The sequence below is a fragment of the Eurosta solidaginis genome, chromosome 3 (genome assembly GCF_040869045.1).
Source record: "Eurosta solidaginis isolate ZX-2024a chromosome 3, ASM4086904v1, whole genome shotgun sequence".
NCBI classification, from domain to species: domain Eukaryota; kingdom Metazoa; phylum Arthropoda; class Insecta; order Diptera; family Tephritidae; genus Eurosta; species Eurosta solidaginis.
Window position 1 is genome coordinate 11,253,954 of NC_090321.1, and position 24,700 is coordinate 11,278,653.

The following is a 24,700-nucleotide window of genomic DNA, read 5'->3' on the forward strand; positions in this document are numbered from 1 at the left end:
TTAAACATTAGTGGATTGTGTAAATAAAAAATAAGTACAAACTTCTAGATTTCAGGAAATGGGCACAAAGAAAACATTTGGCTGTTTTGAAAACAACACTTCGTTGTGATTAATTTAGATATTTACACAGTTTAATTGTGCTATTGAATTGAGAAAGGCTATGTGATATGTGTACAATGTTTATATTTTTAATGAATAAACACAGAAAATTATTATTGCTCTGTTGAGTGTCTAATGGAGTTAAGAATCTAGACGATTTTGTGGGCGTTATTTAAACATTAGTGGATTGTGTAAATAAAAAATAAGTACAAACTTCTAGATTTCAGGAAATGGGCACAAAGAAAACATTTGGCTGTTTTGAAAACAACACTTCGTTGTGATTAATTTAGATATTTACACAGTTTAATTGTGCTATTGAATTGAGAAAGGCTATGTGATATGTGTACAATGTTTATATTTTTAATGAATAAACACAGAAAATTATTATTGCTCTGTTGAGTGTCTAATGGAGTTAAGAATCTAGACGATTTTGTGGGCGTTATTTAAACATTAGTGGATTGTGTAAATAAAAAATAAGTAGAAACTTCTAGATTTCAGGAAATGGGCACAAAGAAAACATTTGGCTGTTTTGAAAACAACATTTCGTTGTGATTAATTTAGATATTTGCACAGTTTAATTGTGCTATTGAATTGAGAAAGGCTATGTGATATGTGTACAATGTTTATATTTTTAATTAATAAACACAGAAAATTATTATTGCTTTATTGAGTGCCTAATGGAGTTAAGAATCTAGACGATTTTGTGGGCGTTATTTAAACATTAGTGGATTGTGTAAATAAAAAATAAGTACAAACTTCTAGATTTCAGGAAATGGGCACAAAGAAAACATTTGGCTGTTTTGAAAACAACATTTCGTTGTGATTAATTTTGATATTTGCACAGTACACAATAAGTATACAAAGAAAACATTTGGCTGTTTTGAAAACAACATTTCGTTGTGATTAATTTAGATATTTGCACAGTTTAATTGTGCTATTGAATTGAGAAAGGCTATGTGATATGTTTACAATGTTTATATTTTTAATTAATAAACACAGAAAATTATTATTGCTTTATTGAGTGCCTAATGGAGTTAAGAATCTAGACGATTTTGTGGGCGTTATTTAAACATTAGTGGATTGTGTAAATAAAAAATAAGTACAAACTTCTAGATTTCAGGAAATGGGCACAAAGAAAACATTTGGCTGTTTTGAAAACAACATTTCGTTCTGATTAATTTAGATATTTGCACAGTTTAATTGTGCTATTGAATTGAGAAAGGATATGTGATATGTGTACAATGTTTGTATTTTTAATGAATAAACACAGAAAATTATTATTGCTTTATTGATTGCCTAATGGAGTTAAGAATCTAGACGATTTTGTGGGCGCTATTTATACATTAGTGGATTGTGTAAATAAGAAATAAGTAGAAACTTCTAGATTTCAAGAAATGGGCACAAAGAAAACATTTGGCTGTTTTGAAAACAACATTTCGTTGTGATTAATTTAGATATTTGCACAGTTTAATTGTGCTATTGAATTGAGAAAGGCTATGTGATATGTGTACAATGTTTATATTTTTAATGAATAAACACAGAAAATTATTATTGCTTTATTGAGTGCCTAATGGAGTTAAGAATCTAGACGATTTTGTGGGCGTTATATAAACATTAGTGGATTGTGTAAATAAAAAATAAGTACAAACTTCTAGATTTCAGGAAATGGGCACAATGAAAACATTTGGCTGTTTTGAAAACAACATTTCGTTGTGATTAATTTAGATATTTGCACAGTTTAATTGTGCTATTGAATTGAGAAAGGCTATGTGATATGTGTACAATGTTTCTATTTTTAATGAATAAACACAGAAAATTATTATTGCTCTGTTGAGTGCCTAATGGAGTTAAGAATCTAGACGATTTTGAGGGCGTTATTTAAACATTAGTGGATTGTGTAAATAAAAAATAAGTAGAAACTTCTAGATTTCAGGAAATGGGCACAAAGAAAACATTTGGCTGTTTTGAAAACAACATTTCGTTGTGATTAATTTAGATATTTGCACAGTTTAATTGTGCTATTGAATTGAGAAAGGCTATGTGATATGTGTACAATGTTTATATTTTTAATGAATAAACACAGAAAATTATTATTGCTTTATTGAGTGCCTAATGGAGTTAAGAATCTAGACGATTTTGTGGGCGCTATTTATACATTAGTGGATTGTGTAATAACAAATAAGTAGAAACTTCTAGATTTCAGGAAATGGGCACAAAGAAAACATTTGGCTGTTTTGAAAACAACATTTCGTTGTGATTAATTTAGATATTTGCACAGTTTAATTGTGCTATTGAATTGAGAAAGGCTATGTGATATGTGTACAATGTTTATATTTTTAATGAATAAACACAGAAAATTATTATTGCTTTATTGAGTGCCTAATGGAGTTAAGAATCTAGACGATTTTGTGGGCGTTATTTAAACATTAGTGGATTGTGTAAATAAAAAATAAGTACAAACTTCTAGATTTCAGGAAATGGGCACAAAGGAAACATTTGGCTGTTTTGAAAACAACATTTCGTTGTGATTAATTTAGATATTTGCACAGTTTAATTGTGCTATTGAATTGAGAAAGGCTATGTGATATGTGTACAATGTTTCTATTTTTAATGAATAAACACAGAAAATTATTATTGCTCTGTTGAGTGCCTAATGGAGTTAAGAATCTAGACGATTTTGAGGGCGTTATTTAAACATTAGTGGATTGTGTAAATAAAAAATAGGTAGAAACTTCTAGATTTCAGGAAATGGGCACAAAGAAAACATTTGGCTGTTTTGAAAACAACATTTCGTTGTGATTAATTTAGATATTTGCACAGTTTAATTGTGCTATTGAATTGAGAAAGGCTATGTGATATGTGTACAATGTTTATATTTTTAATGAATAAACACAGAAAATTATTATTGCTTTATTGAGTGCCTAATGGAGTTAAGAATCTAGACGATTTTGTGGGCGCTATTTATACATTAGTGGATTGTGTAAATAACAAATAAGTAGAAACTTCTAGATTTCAGGAAATGGGCACAAAGAAAACATTTGGCTGTTTTGAAAAAAATTCAAAGCATCTTCTCTGCCCTCACATATACATATGTAATTAAAATTCATATGGAAGTTTTTGATTTTCTTATGAAAGTACAAAGCAAAAGCTCTTTCATATGATGAACCCACTTCAGTATAAAGAAAAAAACAAATTTACACTAATAAATTAGTCAAAATTGTTATACACTGAAGAAAATTTTTATTCAAAATGGATTCATTAAGAAAATTAAAATTACTCCACCCATTTAAGGGTTTGACCGCGGCATTATGTTAATTATATTAAAAGGGATGATAAGTAGCATGTGCGCGTCTTGAGATGCTTTATACCCTGGGTCGCAGAATTTAGTACTTCGCAAATAACTCGGTTCTAATGCCTTGCTCGAGTTTCGCGCTCAGTTCGAGGATTAACATCATGAAATTCTCCACAGGTCTAGGCTTAAGTACTTTTTTGTGGTCTACGCTGAGTTGCTCGAGCAGTTGCTGAAACTTTGGACCGATAGGATATTAATGAAGCCAACTCGTTCAAATATTTTATTTGGACTAACATTTGGGTCGCTGTTGCGATTCAAAGTTTAAACAATTAAATTGGCTCCGCCCTTTTCAGACTTAGTTTTTCACCACGATTCCGAAGCTGTAGCTCCGGTCATAATTCACGTATTGTAAAAAAATGGTGGAGATGATCTGAATGCCATATTCATGACTGAGTTAAGTTGTTGTGCCCTCACTAAGGTAGGCACCTTGTCGTTTGTGTGAGGGCTTGGCTGAACTCCATAGCGCTCGACTATGAGGCGGAGCGGTTTAGGACTGGCATCTACGCCGTTTCGCCTCATAGGCCTCATAGGAGGGCGGCTGGATGTCGGTGATCAAAAACTGTTATGCGGATCGTGCCTATTGAACGATTTGCAGCCGGGGGATAAATACGGCTGTATTCGAACGGATCGGGATAGCCACCTAGGGAAGTATTGATGGCCTTACCACAGTAAGGGGCGCTGCTGTGGGGGACGATTCTTTCCCCGTATAGAATACTGGACCGCTGAGCCCGCCTTGTCGGACTTAAAATCTAATTGTAATAAGGACGATGATAAGGGGAGACTGAGTCGCAACACAAGGATGACAAAAACGCATTAGGCGATGTGTCGGACTCGGGAGCGAGAGTTGTGCTGAGTCTATGAACTCGGTGTTCGAAAAGCATAAATGAATTCATTCATTTTAAGAATTAATACTAGATATAGATATTGAAATTCTGGAATGGTATGTATTAAAAATGGTATCCGAATTTCCGATTCCGGTAAGTATTAAAATTTTCGGGAAAACCCAAAATTTTGATAAGAAAACCCAAAAATGATCAAGCGTCGACATTTTTCAATTTTAGGGAACCTAGTTAGTTAAGGTAGTGGTAGGTGGGGGGGGGGGGGGGTAGGGTGGAGGATGCCAGCTAATTGACACCTTTGGCCGTGTGTAAAGGATTGACGGAGTTCGATAATATTTTAAAGGGGATGGAATTGTATCGTACATACTTGGACCATTCTTCGGCCACGTTTCGTGAACATTACTGGATGACTCCAGAATAATTATACGAGATGTTTAAATATAGCGCAGACAATGCTCTTTGAAAAATTTGTGTATATTTGTATATCCCATAAAACTGATTGTTCATGTTTTACGAATTTTTAAAATTTCCTCAGATGATTTTTGTTATTGATGTTGTAGCGAAGGCCTTGGGGAGTGTTATCGATGTTGATGGTCGTTCCGGTAACAAGCACCATTAAGGCACCAGCCCGATTATCTAGACCATGAGGAGCTTGGGGTCGCCAGAGCCTCGGCTGTTACTGTAACAGGATTCGCCTCGGGTAGGTGAGGTTGACAATTGGGTTGGAGAGGCTATATTTTACGCTGGCAACACCTTGAACGGGTTGCGATACACAACCCCTTAAATCAACTTGGTATTTTATACCTATAAGCATACCTGTCGCGGGTATATTCTAAGCCCCTTAACCCGCTGGGAGCGCTCAGATTATTGTTCAGATCCATTCATGAAAGGTATGAGATAGTCCCGTCCTTACTTATTTTTTATGATTTATGGCTTGATATATGTGCGTGACCTGAAACAGTAAGAACTTATTCGGAAGAATAGTGCCCCGAGTGAATACATACTACTGCAACAATATATCAGTCATTAAATTCAATGTTCAAATATATAAGTTATATAAGAAACTAAAATTTTTGTAAAATCTTTAAAAAGCGGTCTTGTTAAATACTTACAAATCAATTATATTATTTGCAACAAAACAATATCCCATTTCAAGCTCATGAAATTTAAATATTTCTTCACAGTTTCTGTATTCATCATCCAAGTATGTGACTTTCGCCATAATCGCATCACAAAATTGTGTAAGCAACTGCAAGAAGTAGATTAATTGAATTTTTATAATTAGAGAAGGAATATTCAGGTGTTCTCATCCCGTTGAGGTTTTCCCTTATTCTGACAAGTTCGGCATGCATATTTTAGAGGGTTGTCTATCATACAGAACTGCCTTTGAGTTCTACTACGATCGGAGTACATTTTACTATACGTTTAGAAATATTATAACTATATAAGCCGCTACCAGAATTCCAAGCCAAAAAAGATTAACGGAACTTTGTGTTTCCCAAAAGAATATAGAAAAACTTTTACAGAAAACAAATTTTTTGGAGAATTTTGTACGAAAAATAAAGCAATCAAAATTTAATACTTTTGTAATACAAGTAAATACTGGAAAATATAGCTACCGAAAAAGTGAGGTTATGTTGTTGACTTCACCTTTATTATTACATCATGTTGGTAACGTGAAATAATTCCAGGGGAGTTAATGGCAATCCCCAAAAAGAAAGAGCACATATTTTAAAAATTTAATAAGTAAAGGTGTAGAAAACAGGAAAGAATTGTATCAAATTGGCAACGCTGCATGCCACACTGAAAGAAAAAAAACTGGTAAAATCAACCGAATCACGGGTCAATTCAACCGATATTTCTGTAAATTTTTATAATGGTAGCTGTAGAATAAACTTGGCACAAATTGCCATAAATACAAAATAAAAAAAAATAAGAAAAATACAGTAAAAAACTTCTTTGTTAAGAATTTGATGGAAACTGAGATTTCTCTTTTAACAGAAAAATTAGTTTGATTGAGAATCTGTCAATATTGTTAGCTTGGATCAGCAGTTTTTCTTCTGTTGAAATTACCATAAAAGTTTATCCTCTTGACAAAAACTCCGTTTAATTAACCATAATGCGATCAATTTTACTAAATAGCTATTAATTCTGGAACATCAAACTGTTTTGTTGGTTTTACTAGCTTTCTTTCGGTTCAGCAATGTGCGTTTGCGCAGGATAAGTGTTAAATAAAGCAAGCATTGCATACTTAAAGGTTGAAAATATCATTTTACGTACTTTATTTTGGGAGCCGTTTCATAGCGCATAAGTTGGGCAATTTGTCAATTCAATTCTCTGGCCATTCCTGACAGCCATTATCGCTGTCAGCCTTATTTAACAGCAAGGTGTCGCAATGGAAGAATAGAAGGATTCTTTACTTTACTCAAGGGAATACCTGAGGTAAGTCCTTTTTTCTTTCTATTAGGATATCCAGGACTGTCGGTAAGGCAGTGCAAAAAAAATTTAGATTTTTTATGAGCATACTATTCAACCTAAATTCAAATGTCAAATTTCAAAAATAAAAATATTGATTTTTCAATAATGTACATATGTGCAATAAATGGCTCTTGTCCATTCAATGTATATAAGTAAATCATAGATCATAGACCGATGATCCCTGCTGCGATTAAGGTCCGATCGAATGTACGTGATCGTGAGCTCAATTTTGTTCAAGCTGATGTTGGTGACACAAGAATTGGATCCTTCTCAAATATGGACCGCAATCTGAACATATTTGGCAGCCAAGTACACTAATTGGCCTAAAGAAGTTATTGGACGCGTACCAACATCACAGTATTGAATTTGAGATTTTGGAAAAGGTCATTGTGCACGTGCTCCACTACGTCCGAAAAAAAAGCCTAAAACGAAGACAATGCATTTTCTTTAACTGCAATCTTGGGATAGGTACCTACCGCGGACCCTAATAGACCTCTGTTCTTTTTAAGTGTGAAAACGCATCAAAAATACCAAATTTCCCGTATTGTTATTATTTTCTTAGCAGAAATAAACAATTTAGGTTTTCAAATCAACTCGCACAGTTTAGACAGCTTTTAAATTATTGCAGTGCTTGAAAGTTCCAGTGGAATATTAGTTTAGGTACCTAAAATTTAGGCGAACTCGCACCCAGCCTAAGTGCAACATATGTGACCCGGACTATGAAAAGGTGGCTTATGACTCAAAAAAAAAAATTGCGAGAAACAGCTGTTAAAGATAAACAATGCATTTCTTCAGTTTCTTAGTAGTTTTCTTTTTTTTTTGAGTTATAAGCCACTTTTTCATAGGCCGGGTCACATATAGTATCACATGGCCTTAAGGAATAATCTCCTAAGTCTTATATATATAGAAATTAGGGGGTGACTTTGCGTAATTCGATAGTCGACGCTCGTCCGCTTGATACTTCAGTTCGATATCCAAAGCTCGACGAGACCGTTTTGGTTTCCGTATCTTGATGTTGATGTGAGTATTTTCGTTTTCATATTTCAAAAAGAGCGAGATTTTCGAGACCCGAGAAATCGAGAACTCGACTTCTCGCTAGATTCTCGTGTCTCGAAGTACTCGTAAATCTCGCGAGCTTCTCGACATTAACGTAATTGATATATGGACAGTATTTATACACTTGTTTTTTTTTTACTTGTGAATTTTTTTTTATTATATTGCTTTTCAATGACATTTAACTCAAAACACATTTATTATACATATAATTTTGTTCACAATATTTTATTTTTTTAACGAGACATCGAGAACACGGCCATTGTACAGGTCTACAAGTAGGATATGTAGCAGCACGCACATACACAGCCACGCTCACCTGATAAAATGCTTGTTCTTGTTCGTTTTTTTGTGGCTGCTATTTGGCACTGTTGTACTTCTTAGGACAAAAAAAAGTTTAGTAGCTGCTATCGAAAACTGCTTAAATTTTTTTTTCTTATATTATAAAGAAATATACTTATGTATTTACTTTCAAACGAGCACTTAATTACATCTCTCTTTAATAACCATATATTTTGGACAATTTTAATTAACAAATTGTGATACTTTATTACCGGGGACGATTGCTAAAACACGACCAAAACCGTCGGGGGAGGTATTAATAGACGCGTTTTGGCCTCGCTTCCAATAATTCGAATACCTTTTCTCTTCGGACTATTGACAACAGGACAAAACGCGTCTATTAATTTTTCTTTCCGCTTTTTTGGACGGGTTATTGCAGTCGACCTCGGTTTCAAACTGTTTTTCGCGGAGAACTTTTGAACGGGTAGAAAAACTTAACTCACGTGTTTGTATTCTTAATTCTGAAATAACTACGCGTCCTCAGATACCTCAATTGAAGCATTTTTTGTAATTTTCTGAAGGACCCATATGTGTGCACTTAAAATTTCCTACTAAATTCGTTCAAAAAAATTTACCATCACAGCAACCCATATCTGATATTCCGATCCCTTTTTTGCCTCCCTGTGTCGCTTTCGACGAAGCAACCCCGGTAATTTTGACACTTCGTTCAGTGTCAAAACTCATGTTCCACGCAGGTTCCACTGGGTTCCACGCTAGTTTGACACTGACCGAAGTGTCAAACTGCCGTGTGTTAGAAAGGGGAAGAAATTGTTTCCCTCTCATACATATCATACTTGTAAACCTGTACAATGAACACGGCTTCTCGCGAGATTCTTGAATCTCGAAATACTCGTAATACTCGCGAGCTTCTCGAATTTCAATTCAGTCGCTGCATTGGTAGTATTCTATACATTTCGGTGTTTTTAGTTGTGGTTTTGTGGAAATTTTCGCTTGTGCTCCAGAAGAAATCGTAAGCTCTATATAAAACAGCCAATGAATCCATTAAATTGAATGTCGGGAAGCTCGTGAGTATTACGAGTATTTCGAGATTCGAGAACCTCGCGAGCCTTACGAGTAATTCGAGATTCGAGAATCTCGCGAGAAGGCGAGACTCGCGAGAAATATCTTCTCAAACAAGTTCGAAAAATCGTACGCTCTATAGACAACCCTCCAAAATATGCATGCCGAACTCGACTAGTGAGTTCGAGTGTTAAGAAGAGCCCAAGTACAATGTTATACTTACTATCTTCCTTGCAATATGAATATCAACTCCACATGTTGAATTTAATCCTTTACAATAATAATCTTTAGTATTTATGTTTATCGGCGTGATAAATAAATAATTGTGGATATTTTTGATGTAATTAATATTATGTTGTTTCGTAAACTCGATTACTTCGGCGTTAGAACGGTTTTTCGACAAACAAAAGGTCACAGACGGAAATGTAATATTCCAGTGCAAAAATGAAGTTTCGACAGCGATACTAATCGAATCAAAGAAGTATCTTTTTAACATTAAAATAAAAATGGCGGACATATACCAACACGATATACTTATTACTACAATCCAAAATAATCTGCAATAAAAAAATAAATATCGTAACCACATTGCACAACAGAAACGAATGTAACAACTTATTCCTTTTTTTTTTAATAAAATTAAATTATACAACACCTGTCGTTTCTATAAAATTTTAAGATTCTTTTTATACTGGAAAGATTGTATTGCATTGGCATTTTACTGAAATCGGCTAATCAAACATCAAATCAGACAAAGTTATCTGTATCAGTCAAGGAACACTGTACATTAAGTTTTGTATTCTCAGATAAAACGTGTTTCACCAGGATAAAGCTTTAAATCACTGCGTACGAGAACAAAATAGCTAATTTACATTCCCATGCCTAATTTGAAAATGTTTATGTGTGCAGTCTAGTAATTAATGCCTTTAAATAATGTATTGCATGTCAAATATTTGGGTTAAAGATCACAAATTAACCATCCATTGCTTTGTCAGGTAAAGGTATGTTGCATGTACACATACCTACATACATACATATGTATGTACAAATTACATTAGAGTGACCACTAATCTCTCCGTAAACAAGTAAGGAAGTCTAAGTTCGGGTGTAAACGAACATTGCATTCTCAGCTGAGAGCTTTGGAGACAAAATAAAGGTAAATCACCATGTAATGAAAATGAACCAAGGATAACCCTGGAATGTGTTTATATGACATGGGAATCAAATGAAAGGTATTAATGAGTATTTTAAAATGGAGTGGGCCTTAGTTCTGTAGGTGGACACCTTTTCGAGATATCGCCATAAAGGTGGACCAGGGGTTACTCTATAATGTGTTTGTACGATATGGGTATCAAATGAAAGGTGTTAATGAGTATTTTAAAAGGGAGTGGGCCTTAGTTCTGTAGGTGGACGCCTTTTCGAGATATCGCCATAAAGGTGGACCAGGGGTGACTCTAGAATTTGTCTGCATGATATGGGAATAAAATGAAAGGTGTTAATGAGTATTTTAAAAGGGAGTGGGCCTTAGTTCTGTAGGTGGGCGCCTTTTCGATATATCGCCATAAAGGTGGTACAGGGGTGACTCTAGAATGTGCTTGTACGATATGGGAATCAAATGAAAGGTGTTAATGGGTATTTTAAAAGGGAGTGGGCCTTAGCTCTGTAGGTGGACACCTTTTCGAGATATCGCCTTAAGGTGGACCAGGGGTGACTCTAGAATGTGTTTGTACGATATGGGTATCAAATGAAAGGTGTTAATGAGTATTTTAAAAGAGAGTGGGCCTTAGTTCTGTAGGTGGACGCTTTTTCGAGATATCGCCATAAAGGTGGACCAGGGGTGACTCTAGAATGCGTTTGTACGATATGGGTATCAAATGAAAGGTGTTAATGAGTATTTTAAAAGGTAGTGAGCCTTAGTTCCGTAGGTGGACGCCTTTTCGTGATATCGCCATAAAGGTGGGCCAGGGGTGACTCTAGAATGTGTTTGTATGATATGGGAATCAAATGAAAGGTGTTAATGGGTTATTTTAAAAGGGAGTGGGCCTTAGTTCTGTAGGTGGACGCCTTTTCGAGATATCGCCATAAAGGTGGACCAGGGGTGACTCTAGAATTTGTCTGTACGATATGGGAATCAAACGAAAGGTGTCAATGAGTATTTTAAAAGGGAGTGGGCCTTAGTTCAGTAGATGGACGCTTTTTCGAGATATCGCCATAAAGGTGGACCAGGGGTGACTCTAGAATTTGTCTGTACGATATGGGAATCAAATGAAAGGTGTCAATGAGTATTTTAAAAGGGAGTGGGCCTTAGTTCTGTAGGTGGACGCCTTTTCGAGATATCGCCATAAAGATGGACCAGGGGTGACTCTAGAATTTGTCTGTACTATATAGGAATCAAATGAAAGGTGTCAATGAGTATTTTAAAAGGGAGTGGGCCTTAGTTCTGTAGGTGGACGCATTTTCGAGATATCGCCATAAAGGTGGACCAGGGGTGACTCTAGAATGTGTTTGTACCTGGGATCTGGGTGACCCAGAACATCATCTGTCGGGTACCGCTAATTTATTTATATATGTAATACCACGAACAGTATTCCTGCCATGATTCCAACGGCTTTTGATTTCGCCCTGCAGAACTTTTTCATTGCCTTCTACTTAATATGGTAGGTGTCACACCCATTTTACAAAGTTTTTTCTAAAGTTATATTTTGAATCAAAAAACCAATCCAATCACCATCTTTCATCCCTTTTTTTGTATTTGGTATAGAGTTATGACAATTTTAAAATTTTTCGAAAACTTCGATATCGCAAAAGTGGCCGTAGTCTGATTTCGCCCATTTTTAATACCAAGATAAAGTGAGTTCAGATAATTAGGTGAACTAAGTTTAGTAAAGATATATCGATTTTTGATCAAGTTATCGTGTTGACGGCGAAGAGGAAGGACAGACGGTCGACTGTGTATAAAAACTGGGCGCGGCTTCAACCGATTTCGCCCATTTTCACAGAAAACAGTTACCGGCCAAATTTCACAAGGATTGGTAAATTTTTGTTCGAGTTATGGCATTAAAAGTATTCTAGGCAAATTAAATGAAAAAGGGCGGAGCCACGCCCATTTGAAAATTTCTTTTATTTTTGTATTTTGTTGCTCCATATCATTACTGGAGTTGAATGTTGACATAATTTACTTATATACTGTAAAGATATTCAATTTTTTGTTAAAATTTGACTTAAAAAAAATTTTTTTTTAACGTGGCCGTGTTATCATCCGATTTTGCTAATTTTAATTTAGCACACATATAGTAATAGGAGTAACGTTCCTGCCAAATTTCATCATGATATCTTCAACGACTGCCACATTACAGCTTGCAAAACTTTTAAATTACCTTCTTTTAAAAGTGGGCGGTGCCAGGCCCATTGTCCAAAATTTTACTAATTTTCTATTCTGCGTCATAAGGTCAACCCACCCACCAAGTTTCATCGCTTTATCCGTCTTTAGTAAATAATTATCGCACTTTTTCGGTTTTTCGAGATTTTCGATATCGAAAAAGTGGGCGTGGTTATAGTCCGATTTCGTTCATTTTAAATATTGATCTGAGATGAGTGCCCAGGAACTTACATACCAAATTTCATTGAGATACCACAAAATTTACTCAAGTTATCGTGTTTACGGACAGGCGGACGGACGGACATGGCTAAATTAATTTCTTTTTTCGCCCAGATCATTTTGATATATAGAAGTCTATATCTATCTCGATTAGTTTATGCCGTTACGGATTACCGTTATGCGAACAAAATTAATATACTCTGTGAGCTCTGCTCAGCTGACACTCTAATCCGAGAAGACTTAAGGCTAACTGGATATTGCCTTCTGGCGTCACGTGTTTATAAGAAAAGCCTAGTCAGCAGATGTAGGAAGTGCGAGCTACAGGAGGAAATGATTGAGCATGTTCTGTGCTCACGTCCTGCGCTCGCCAGGTCAAGGCTCCAGCTGTTAGCGGCGGTAGAGCTGCGAGATTTCGAGACATCTATTAAGCTAGGTCCTAGAAAACTTCTAGTATTTGCCAAGGAGTTATTGTATAACACAAGTCCTGGCACCTAAATTGGGTACTTCCGTTTGGTCGTCAAACAAACTCTGGAAACACTATGGACACATTCAGTCTATGTGAGGTCGTTATTGACCGTCCATTCCAACCTGACCTAACTGTAGCTCGCTCAGGAGTTGAAGTAAAACCACAACATAGGTAACTTTGCCAGAAACAAATAGTTTCGGGCATTTTGTGTATGGCAGCGACAAGTTATTGTTATATTATCAGTTTATTGTTGATGTTGAATCTTTGAGTTTTCGATTGCAAGGCAATATCTCAATTGAATCAAACCTTATGGCCAAAAAATAGGCGCAAGTTTAAACTATGAGAGTTGGTTATGGCTTTTCCATGACAAGGTATAAGTGAATGGTATAAGCAACAAAAACTTTCAAGAAATTTCATAAAGGCTTCAAATGTAGACATATAGAAGAATTTACTGGTAAAAAATTCGTTTCATTTGGATGAGCCGTTCCATAGGGCCGTACTTTTATTTGTACTTAAATATAAAAGTTCGGATTTAACTCTTATTTTCGGACTTATAAAATAAAAGTCCGGATTTTAGTAATTTGTGTTTTTTTAGTTATTTTGTTTCGAAACATAAAAAGGATGCATTATTCGTCATGAAAATGCTATGGGTATCCCCGGGATCTCATAAACTTTCACCAACGACAATTTTTTGACCAAGACTTTTTCGACTCAAAAAAATCAAATAACTATCAAGATGGGTCAACTTAACTCAAATTTATTTCATTTTATTTTACTTCATTTTTTTAAATTTTATTTTACGTTTTTTATTTTCATTTTTATTTTATTTTATTTTCCAATATTTTATTTCTATTTTATTTTATTATTTTAATTTGATTTTCTTTAATTTAATTTAGTTTTTCGCCATTTTCAATTTATAACTTTAATGTACAGATATGTTACAATCAACATAACACTAAAATGAAACGCATTTCAACTTAAACCTGAATATCTAACCACTTTTTGCATCAGTAATAAAATCACTCATTTGCGCCTGTTTGCTCTTGCTCTTTATTTCTAACAACAGAGCAGTGTATGCATCTTTTCGAGCACTTGCATGAATTTAAATGTATGTAGGTGACATGTTTGCCTTGAGTTGCTGTGTACGCTACAGTGTAGGGACTATTCTTACGCTCTCATTCTTTATTGCTCCATACAGCATGCCAATGTCACACGCTACCCCTGCGCTTACCATTCTCTAGTACTCCATACATATATCAATTTTTCACATTACGTCTGCATTTACATTTTACATATGTATATCCCCCCATGTAGCACACTTACAAAGACTACACTTACGATTACGCTTACGCTTACACCTTACGCTTAGATTCAGGATTCCCCATAACGTGAGCAAAGATGTTTACGCAACAGACTTTTTTTTTGTAGAAGCATGTGTTTACATGGAGTTTACGCGGGGGATGATTACTACTTGAAGTACACCTCCTCACGGACCTAACCTAACAAGCTAGAACTGATTGACTGATTGTTTTACTGAATCACTGTCGATGCGCTCACTTTACATATAGCTGAACCCTGAATACTTTTCGGAAGCTCTACGAAGCTCTCGAGTGCACCACTGATCTAGTGAATGTAAGTCTACGAAAAATTTTAAATTATTGTTAAGTTAGAGTGCTGATTATTTTAAGTTATATTATGATCAAGTTTTCATACATAGGTAGATTTGCTACCAGAAAATCATTTTTTTATATGGAAGTAAAAAAATGTCCCTGTTACGGAATTTTATAGTGAAATATCCCGAAAAATGTAATTTCCCTCATGTGAGTACTAATTTATTTGGCCAACAAAATGAGCATACATATAAAGTTAAGAATTATGGTTTTGAATTTTACATTTGGCGTGATTCTGTTACTTCTTTGAAGTAAGTGACGATTGGTAATTCTGCAACAAATTCTTTACTAGGATGTGGTATGCCTATCAAGGAATTCGACGATATATTTTTTTTAATCGATAATTTATAATCGTTATGTATATTAGATATTCTCATTATTGCAGATTCCGGAGTACTACTACTGGTCATCGTTGTAGTTGCTTGAGACCGTAAGTGCGGAATAGGAGTGCTCTCTGTTGTAGTTATTTTAAGAATTTTTGCTCGTCTGTTTTGTCTGTTAATTTTCGATCGTAATTTAATTGTTTTAAGGCTTCTCTTAGGTTGAATAGCCGTAGACGGTTTGCTTGATGGTGTTATAGTCATTTTGGTGCTTGTGGTAGCATTAGTTTTAGCTTTCCTATAGGTTTTGTCATAATTTGGCGTCCAACGGCTGCGACTTTTTATTTGAAATTTAGTTTTTGTGCTTTTAGGCGTATCGCTCATCCGTGTTGATGTTTCGTCCTCAGTACTCCGTGTCCATGGAATTGTTTGTGCTGATGTAGATAATGTTGTAAAAATATATTTTCGTTTTTCCTTGTTGTTTTGTTCATATGATCGAAGTGGAGTCGCTAACGTTGTTGGGATAGATGATCCATTATTTACTTTTAATTTTTCTTTGAAAACTAATCTTCTATTAATTCCAACTATTTTCTTTCTTCTATATACTGGTCGACTTAATGTTGGGTCAGTGGGTAATGCAAATTTACTAGTTACAGTATACCATTCCCCAGTAGTATTTACAGTAGTCAAAATATTTTCATTTATCATTGTAGATAGAGGAGTGGATACAGTTGAAATAACCGTAGATATTGTCAAGGGTAATGGTGTTGGTACAGCTGTTTGCTGCGTTGAAATTACTTCAGTTACCTCCTTGTTGCTATCCCCAATCTCGACAAGACATTTCATTTTTGAATACAAAGAAAAGTTGGAGCAAGTATTGGTTATTGTAGTTAATTCTGTAGCCACATAAGAGTTAGTTGTATGCGCATCTTCGAAATATAAATCTTTACTTTTATTCTTTGTTTCATACTCGTCTATGGTGTATGTGGATGTTTCGTTTGGTTGTTGATAAACTAATGTTTTTTGTTGTGTATAAATGGGATTCGATGCCATTGTAAGTAACTCTGAGACAACACTACTTGATTTTGGTTTGATATTACCAGCAGGAAGATAAGTTACATAATTTTTAAGTTCAGCTATTTTATCTTTCTTGAATTTAGAAGTGTTTAAAGTTCGAGGAGTAATGGCATCACCTATGGTAAAATATATGTTGGACGTATTTATTGCATTCACAAACGAATTTGTTGGTAAAAAATGTTTAGTGTACGGACTATTTGTATAAGATGTAAATCGCATCGTAGTAGATGTAGATTTTATATTGCTTAATGGCATTTTTGTTAAAGGTGTTGGAAAGATAGGCATATTTTCAATGCAAATGGGTGATGTATTAGTGTTATGTCCATCAAGCTTATATATATTAGCGCAGTAATTCGCGGTAGATAAAATGGGTTTTGTAAAATACGTGTCCCGATTAAGTCCATCGTTCCTAAATTGCTCCGGTGATATTATATGAATGTTTGCTTTTGTTGTTGCTTTTAATACATTATGCATATTTGCGTATGGAAAGGTTGGATGCAACCATTTCATTTTGTTCAATCCGTTCGTTGGTGCTGGTAAATAGCGCAGGTTGAAGTATCTGAAATTATTTCTAGTGAAAAAAAAAAACATAAGTTGTTTCCAATAAATTTACATCATTTGTCACATCCATAAAGATGAATGTTCGTAATGCAATTCTCATAGCATCTTAACACGATGCCTCTGGGTCAGAAGTCTGATTGGATCTGCTATAGGGTCTACACGCTATGCATCTGACACGCGTATCATCTGTGCATGTGTTGATTAACTTTCACAAGTCATATCAGAGTCATGTTGATGTAAATAATGCTAAAGTCTTTTTCACTTACACATTGAAACTAACTCAGTGACATCGCATGTATATAAACCATTTTTATAAAAGTATTTGAGTATTAAATGGCTCTGCCATGACTCGTGAAAATCCAAATGATGTTGATGGCAAGTCAACACGTACATTAATCGCTCTCTAGTCAAATACATTGATTGTAGACCCTACGAAATGTTCAAGAAAAAACGTTAGTTAAATCGTACACGGTTAGAAATTTGGGCTTATCGTTTAAACCATTCATTGGTTCAAGCAGTTATTGGAATTTTTTTTACTAATTTGGAAACCTTTCAATTTACTACTGTGTTTTTTAATTTTATTCGGTTTCAGTTTAACACTAATTTGGGCCATAAGCCTAAAATCTTTAAATTGTTTGAAAACAAAACCAATAAAAGTTTGAAAAATACAGAAATAGAAACTTGCATACACGTTCAGTTTTAAAACATACCCCTAGAGGATAAAGTTGGTGCTGAGAATTTAAAAATAAAAGTTTTCATTTGAGAAAAGTGCTGTAAGGCATATATACATATGTATATTTTTTTTCGAAACATTTTGTTATACATATGTATGTACATATAACGTGTTATGATATCGCCGGCTTATATTCAATACCCTCAAACATCAATTTTAACGAAAATGAATTTTAGGCCCGTCTTTTCAGTAGTTATTTAAGCCAAGCTTAAGCTTAAACTAAGTTTGCGTAAATTCTAGTCAAATTTAAACTCCATTTAAACTTACGAGCAGTTTTTCAGTGACGGTTTAAGGTCGCGCTTGGGATAGGCTTTTTTGGTTTTTCAATATCTAGATAATTTGTAACAACTGGATTTTGTTCATCCAACAAACATGGACAAAATATTTGTCCAGTCCTAAATAGAAATATATATCTAGTTCTGGAGTTGATATAAAGGTAAAAGTCCAATTAAGGGATCGACTGCTAATACGCTACCAAAAATATCGAGAGAGGTGTCAAACAACGCGTCTTGACATCAGTATTAATAATCCGAAGGTGGAAAATAAAAATTTTAACTCGTTCAAAAGATATTAGGGGAACTCATGATAGCATATAAACTTATAAGGTGTAAAATTATATACATTTACACACGCTGTTATATGAACGCACCTAGTAATACTCTTGATAAACTTGATTGTTTATCAGCTGTATTATTGCCGAACAACATTTTTTGATTGTTATACAAATTAAAAAATGCCAAGACTAAGTGAAAAATGAAAACTAAAACGCCTTTACTTGCTGATGTTGGAGATTTTTGATGAAAATGCCTGCTGTAATGTCTGCAAGGTTGCATTCCTTTGAGTTTACCGCGTTTACACAATGAAATGTGCGCGTAAATTTATACAAATTGTGTAAATGATTTTTCATACAAAATTTGACAGCTCGTGCGTAAACTAGATAAATTTATACGTTTACACACTTTATAAGGCATTTATACGGTTACATGAGTCCCCCTATTAATTAATAACCGAAAAATTAACCGCGGCCGAAACCGGGCGTGGGGTTCAGAGTATTTTTGCGCAGAACACTTTTCATTACCAGAGAGACCACTTTTTCTCAAAATGAATCGATACTTAAAAAGTGTTGTTAAAACAAATTCGTGAATCAATCAATCGACAATGCAACCAACAATTGACTACGGTAAAAATCTCGATTTTAAGAATCTGCAAAAGTCGCACTATTGGTTGGTAACAGTAGTTAAGCGTTATAAATTAAAAATAAATTATACATGTTTTTTTTTCATTTTCGCGGTAATATTGAAGTATTTGAGTCTTACATTTGAGTTCAATTAGAGAACAACCCTTGAGAGCAAGTTGGGAAAATTTTTGTTTTTTAACTTAAGAAATAGCATTTTGGTTTATAAAAATATCCCTTTTTACAAAAGGCTATGATTCCGAAGCCACTGTTTGGAAATAGCTCTTGAGAATTTAGAAGTATGCTAGTTATCAACATGCGCTCTAATACTACTCAAGCCCAAATGCTTGTTGGGTACATTCGCCGCCATCGCATAACGTTGGGGTGCAATGGTGTTATAAGGGCCCATTACTGATAGCTAGCATAGACTTGACTTGACTTGGCGTAAACTTGGCAACTTAACCACGATTATACTCCATTTAGCGCATACAATATTGGCATCCTAACAATAAATGTTGCTAAGTTTTGACTAATCAGCAATATGCAATGTTCATTTAACAGAACTGTAAGTGACAGTTCTCAAGTCAAGTCAAGACTAATATCAGTAATGGGCCTATAGGGTCGAGAAAGGCATAAACTTCCGTTTATCAATATTATAAGTGTCGAAAAATATTTTGATTGCGCCAGGTCCGTCTGTCCGTCCGTCCGCAGTTAACGTTTTTGATAATACCTGCATTGAGAACCAACATCATGGCCATTGATATGGAACTCTAGATCTTTGCCCACTATTACAATCGCATAATTCTGAAAAATGGTTCGAAATAAACGCTAGGTATATCCAAAAAACAAACATTTTCTTTGCTCTGTCTCTATCAACATTATTTTTTATAAAAATATTTTTCATTTTAATATAAAAAACCTCTATCTGACTTTGAAGCTAAACTAAGCTGAGTTTAAAATAAAAAACTAGTTTGAACACGCATTTTTTATCAACCATTGGGATAGTCCATATTATAAGGGATTTATAATATAACTGCCAGAACGGTTTTTGCCTCACACGAAAAACTGTTTTTTTTTTCTGAAAGAGGGTATTGAATATGAGTTGACGATGTTTACTCAAGTGTAAACTTCTCTATTTTAAAATCAAAGCCCAGTTCTGTGCACTAACTTTCGGGAAGATAGCTATAATATTTATTTGATACCAAATTTGGTTTGGTTATATATATATGTAGTACAAAATAGTTTCAGATTTGGACTCAAAACTTTTAACCATGTACCGTGTAACAGAAGATTAGCTACCTTATGTGATTGTGATTTATTGGTAAGATGCCACGGTGTGAATATTTTTTCGGTGGTAATAATTGCAGGCGCATCCGTCGCAACCTCATATTCGGATAGTAAACAGGTAATAGAGTCATTGGAGTTTTCTCCAAAGTATTCCAATGAAACGGCACTACATTTGTACTGCGATCCAGAATACCGTTATATAAGGATATCGCTTTGCCATAATCGTTAATCCAACCCTGAATAATGAAAAACAACTTTCTTTTAAAATGTATAAGTAAAGGTAGAATTATTAATCCCTTTTTATTCGTAAGCACTTAGCAACACACAGTGATGCTCGATGAAATAGAGCTAGGCACTTTCAAAATCATTTAAATGATAAATCTTAGCAACCCGATTGAAATTTTTTTATTAATATCAAAGAGGATAGATATAATAAGAGCCGTCACTCGTTATATTTTTGGAATTTACTCGATGCAAACTGTGAGGTAGTCACTACTTTTTTTTTGGGCGAGATGTTTATAAATGTCTTCTATACATTTTCATGGGGTATTTGTGTTTATTTTTCCGACTGTATTTAATTAATTATTTAATTCTCTTTCCAAAGTCACGTTTGCATAAAGTGCCAACACCGCATGGATAAATGGCAGGCAATTCAAAAATGTCCCTCATAGAAAACATTCGGCATGAATTTTTTGATTTCCAGCGAGTTACTCGTCACAAAATAACGTGTGACGTCTCTTATTATATCCGTCCTCTTTATAATACTACCAAAGAGGATAAATATAATAAGAGACGTCACTCATTACTTTGTATAATGTTTTCGTGCTGGTAGTTGTAGGCTTTTTTTGAGCGAGATGTGCATAAATGTCTTCTATACATTTTCGTGGGGTATTTGTATTTATTTTTCCGCCTGTATTTAATTAATTATTTAATTCTCTTTCCAAAAATCACATTTGTATAAGGTGCCTACACGGCATGGATAAATGCGAGACAATTAAAAATGTCCTTCATGGAAAACATTAGGCATCATTTTTTTAATTTCCAACGAGTTACTCGCCACTCGTAGCAGACTGGTGGCTCTTATTATATTTGTCCTCTTTGATACTACGATAAGAAATTTACCAGTAACGTTCGGAATAAGGCCGTTTATGAGAAATATTTTAACAAAAAAAAAAAAAACACTGTCGAATATAACTTATCGAAACCTGCTACTTGGAAAGATTTCCCTCAAAAAAAGGTGTTTTATATGACTGCAACAAAAAATGCATTGCATAGTTTTTGATTATTTCATCAACGTTTCATGTTTACTACTGAAAGAATTCGATAAACCCAAAAATAGTTATGGTCTCAAAATATTCCCCGTAGCTACACTGAATCATGATAAAAACACAGCGTATAACCTTTCTCTCTTCTGGTCCGCCATTATTGTTTTTACGTTTTTGCGCAATAATAGCAATTATTTTTTCGACTGGTTGGTAACTTTTCTAACATTTTTCGCAATTAAAAACTGCAATATAACAATCGAATACCACACAAAATATGTTAGCAAGTACTTTTATTGTATAGGGAGAATGTTTACAACAGTGCTTCGCTAAAGTTTGTATGTGAATCGGCAAGGCGAAATAAACTTCAATTGCCAAGTCTGAAGTTCCCTCATATTTACAAACGCATCATCTTGGTTGATTGTGGCGATGTTATTGGAATGCTTAAGCTTGTGTTAAACGCATCTATATGAAAAATGTCATTGTGCCGCGGCCTTAAGTATGTATGTGTGCAACTTAGAAATTTGAAATTTTTATACTCAGCGTGCTTTGCACACATAGTATATTAACTTTGACTGGATAACGGTTGGTTGTACGGTTAGTTGTACAGGTATAAATAAAAATCGTCAGTATCGAAAAAAATTTGATTGAGCCATGTTCGTCCGTCCGTTAACACGATAACTTGAGTAAATATTGAGATATCTTCACCAAATTTGGTACACGGGCTTATCTGGGCCCAGAATAGGTTGGTGTTGAAAATGAGCGAAATCGGATGATAACCACGCCCACTTTTTATATATATAACATTTTGGAAAACACAAAAAACCTGATTATTTAGTAAATAATACACCTAGAATGTTGAAATTTGACGTGTGCACTGATATTGAGACTCCTGATAAAAATTTTAAACCATGTTTTAAAATGGGCGTGGCACCGCCCACTTGTGATAAAATCAATTTTTCAAATATTATTAATCATAAATCAAAAATCGTTAAACCTATTGTAACAAAATTCGGCAGAGAGGGTGTCTTTATTATAAGGAATACTTCGAAGAAAAATTTACGAAATCGGTTAAGGACCACACCCACTTTTATATAAAAGATTTTTTAAAAGGGTCGTTGACGAATAAAATAAGCTATATCTTTGCAGAAAAGAGCTTTATATCAATGGTATTTCATTTCCCAAGTGGATTTATAATAAATTGGAAAAACTTCAAATTTTAAAAAATGGGCGTGGCACCGCCCCCTTTTATGACGAAGCCATTTTCTATGTTTCGGGGGCCATAACTCGAAGAAAAATTAACGGATCGTAATAAAATTGGGTACACAAATTTTCCCTATAGTAGAAAATATTTCTAGTAAAAATGGACGGGGTCGGTTAAAGGCCACGGCAACTTAGATATAAAAGAAGTTTAAAAGGGTCGTAGACTAGAATAATAAGCTACAACTTAGCAAAAAATTGTTTTGAATGAATGATATTTCATCTATCAAGTTTTATTGTAAGAGGAAATGGGGATACATAACGGGCGGTGCCATCTGAATTGAAATGTACAAATAAAGCTCACGCTGAGTATATAATGTTCGGTTACACCCGAACTTAGACACCTTTACTTGGGGTCTTTGCGGGAAAACGTCAATAATGTCACAAACGGTTATACCTTGTAGGTATTTTATATCATGCACTGATTTTTTGCCTGGACTTAAATGGATGCACTTATTTCAAATTTGATATGTACATATATATATCTAATCCTAGGAATACAAATAAATATAATATGTGTATGTATACTTGCAGCCAGAGCAAATAAAATAAATTTTATGTTCAACAAATTGTAATTCATCTTCGAATGATAACTGCGTTAGTTAAAAGTTAGTTGCAAACTGAGTGAAAATACTTTCTCCAGCAATGCGTTGTTTAAAATAGCGTCTGGAATCATCTAGCGTGACTGATTCGCTTACATTTTCAATCATACCTACACGGCATGCTACTAGAATCACCGTCCACCGCCAATTAATTTCTGCTATGTTGTACTTACTAACATACAGCTATGGTCAGAGCTTTAGCGCATTTTCCTGTTGCGAAGTATTTTAAGCCACCGTGGTGTGATGGTAGCGTGCTCCGCCTGCCACACCGTATACCCTGGGTTCGCACCCCGGGCAAAGCAACATCAAAATTTTAGAAATAAGTTTTTTCAATTAGAAGAAAATTTTTCTAAGCGGGGTCGCCCCTCGACAGTGTTTGGCAAGCGCTCCGGGTGTATTTCTGCCATGAAAAGCTCTCAGTGAAAAGTCATCTGCCTTGCAGATGCCCTTCGGAGTCGGCATAAAACATGTAGGTCTCGTCCGGCCAATTTGTAGGGAAAATCAAGAGGAGCACGACGCAAATTGGAAGAGAAGCTCGGCCTTAGATCTCTTCGGAGGTTATCGCGCCTTACATTTATTATTTTTTTTTAAGTATTTTAAGTGCAATTCTTTGACAATTTTCCTGCGGTAGTTGTAATTTTGTTGTACACAGAGTTAATTTTGATCCCACACCTTTGGTAGACCGGCCAGGGTATTTTTTATAAGCGCGGCCGAGGGTCGCTAATGCAGAAAGGTGATCTGCGCAAAAATGCTATGGGTCCCATAACCGGTTTCGGAAGGACTCAGTGTATTTTTTCGGATATTCGGCTTTTCGTTAATTTCTTTTGAACGACTCCAAATTTTTTTTATGACTAGAGTTTAACCTTGCCACTTTGGCCACTTGAGCTGAAATGAACAGCAAAATTATATGCTGTCGAACAAAGTGGCAAGGTCAAACTCTAGTCAACTTTAACTGAAGTTTAAACTCGCATTTAAAATCTCGACATTAAGGGCAACAACTAATTTAGCAGACGAAACTAAATAATGACATAATTTTTAAAAATTGGGCGTAAAAAACGATTTCGTTTGCTTTTAGAAGGATAAAAAAGTAATAATAACAATTTCGAGACCCCTCCACATAGGCTACAAATTATAGGCCGCACTTTTCCAAGTTTTCAAGTGTAATGTGGGAGCTTTTCAGATACGGCGGCGAGGACCTGGTAATGCACATGCATCACCTTCTCTGCAAAATAATTCCGCGTGAGTGCATTCCTGACAGTTGGACTATTAAGTGTTTTTTGCCCAGTCCACAACCCGAAATCAGTCTTCCTAATATCGCATTTGAGGAATTTCATAACAAAACCGATATGCATTGAACCCGACCCCCTCAGATTTTGATGAAATTTTGCATAGAGGTACACTTTATCTATACAAACACTACCTCATTTTCAGAAATTGCATTTTTGAAAAATTGTGGGCGGGACAAGGTGTCAAAGTTGTGAAAAATGACGGTAATAGGTACTTTTGA

At 34.8% G+C, this 24,700-nt stretch overlaps 2 protein-coding genes across 3 annotated transcripts in view; both read right to left on the bottom strand.

Annotated features, from left to right (window-relative positions):
- ppk29 (pickpocket 29) overlaps positions 1 to 9,700 on the bottom strand; it is a 57,125-nt gene extending 47,425 nt beyond the window's left edge. The window contains exons 1-2 of the mRNA XM_067770774.1: positions 9,407 to 9,700; positions 5,403 to 5,539 (exon numbers count right to left, since the gene is read on the bottom strand). Of these exons, the coding sequence (XP_067626875.1) occupies positions 5,403 to 5,539; positions 9,407 to 9,700 (431 nt within the window). The remainder of the gene's footprint in view (positions 1 to 5,402; positions 5,540 to 9,406) is intronic.
- A 5,230-nt stretch (positions 9,701 to 14,930) lies between these two features.
- Positions 14,931 to 23,251, bottom strand: LOC137246224 (mucin-2-like). Of its 2 annotated transcripts, none has more exons than XM_067777320.1 (3): positions 23,124 to 23,251; positions 20,082 to 20,305; positions 14,931 to 16,885 (listed from the first exon to the last, which is right to left on the bottom strand). In XM_067777320.1, the coding sequence occupies exons 1-3, from the start codon at positions 23,169 to 23,171 to the stop codon at positions 15,136 to 15,138; spliced, it is 2,022 nt and encodes a 673-aa protein (XP_067633421.1). In that variant the 5' UTR covers positions 23,172 to 23,251; the 3' UTR covers positions 14,931 to 15,135. The 2 variants fall into 2 exon arrangements, with proteins under 2 accessions (XP_067633421.1, XP_067633423.1); XM_067777322.1 differs by having other exon boundaries at positions 23,120 to 23,243.
- Between the last annotated feature and the right edge of the window lie 1,449 nt (positions 23,252 to 24,700).

Coding starts and splice junctions, on each gene's coding strand:
- LOC137246224 (XM_067777320.1), bottom strand. CDS start 23,171: ATGAATTACAATTTGTTGAACATAAAATTTATTTTATTTGCTCTGGCT. Junction 20,306..23,123: donor TTATTTTATTTGCTCTGGCT/GCAAGTATACAT, acceptor TTCATTATTCAG/GGTTGGATTAACGATTATGG. Junction 16,886..20,081: donor ATAAATCACAATCACATAAG/GTAGCTAATCTT, acceptor TTTTTTCACTAG/AAATAATTTCAGATACTTCA.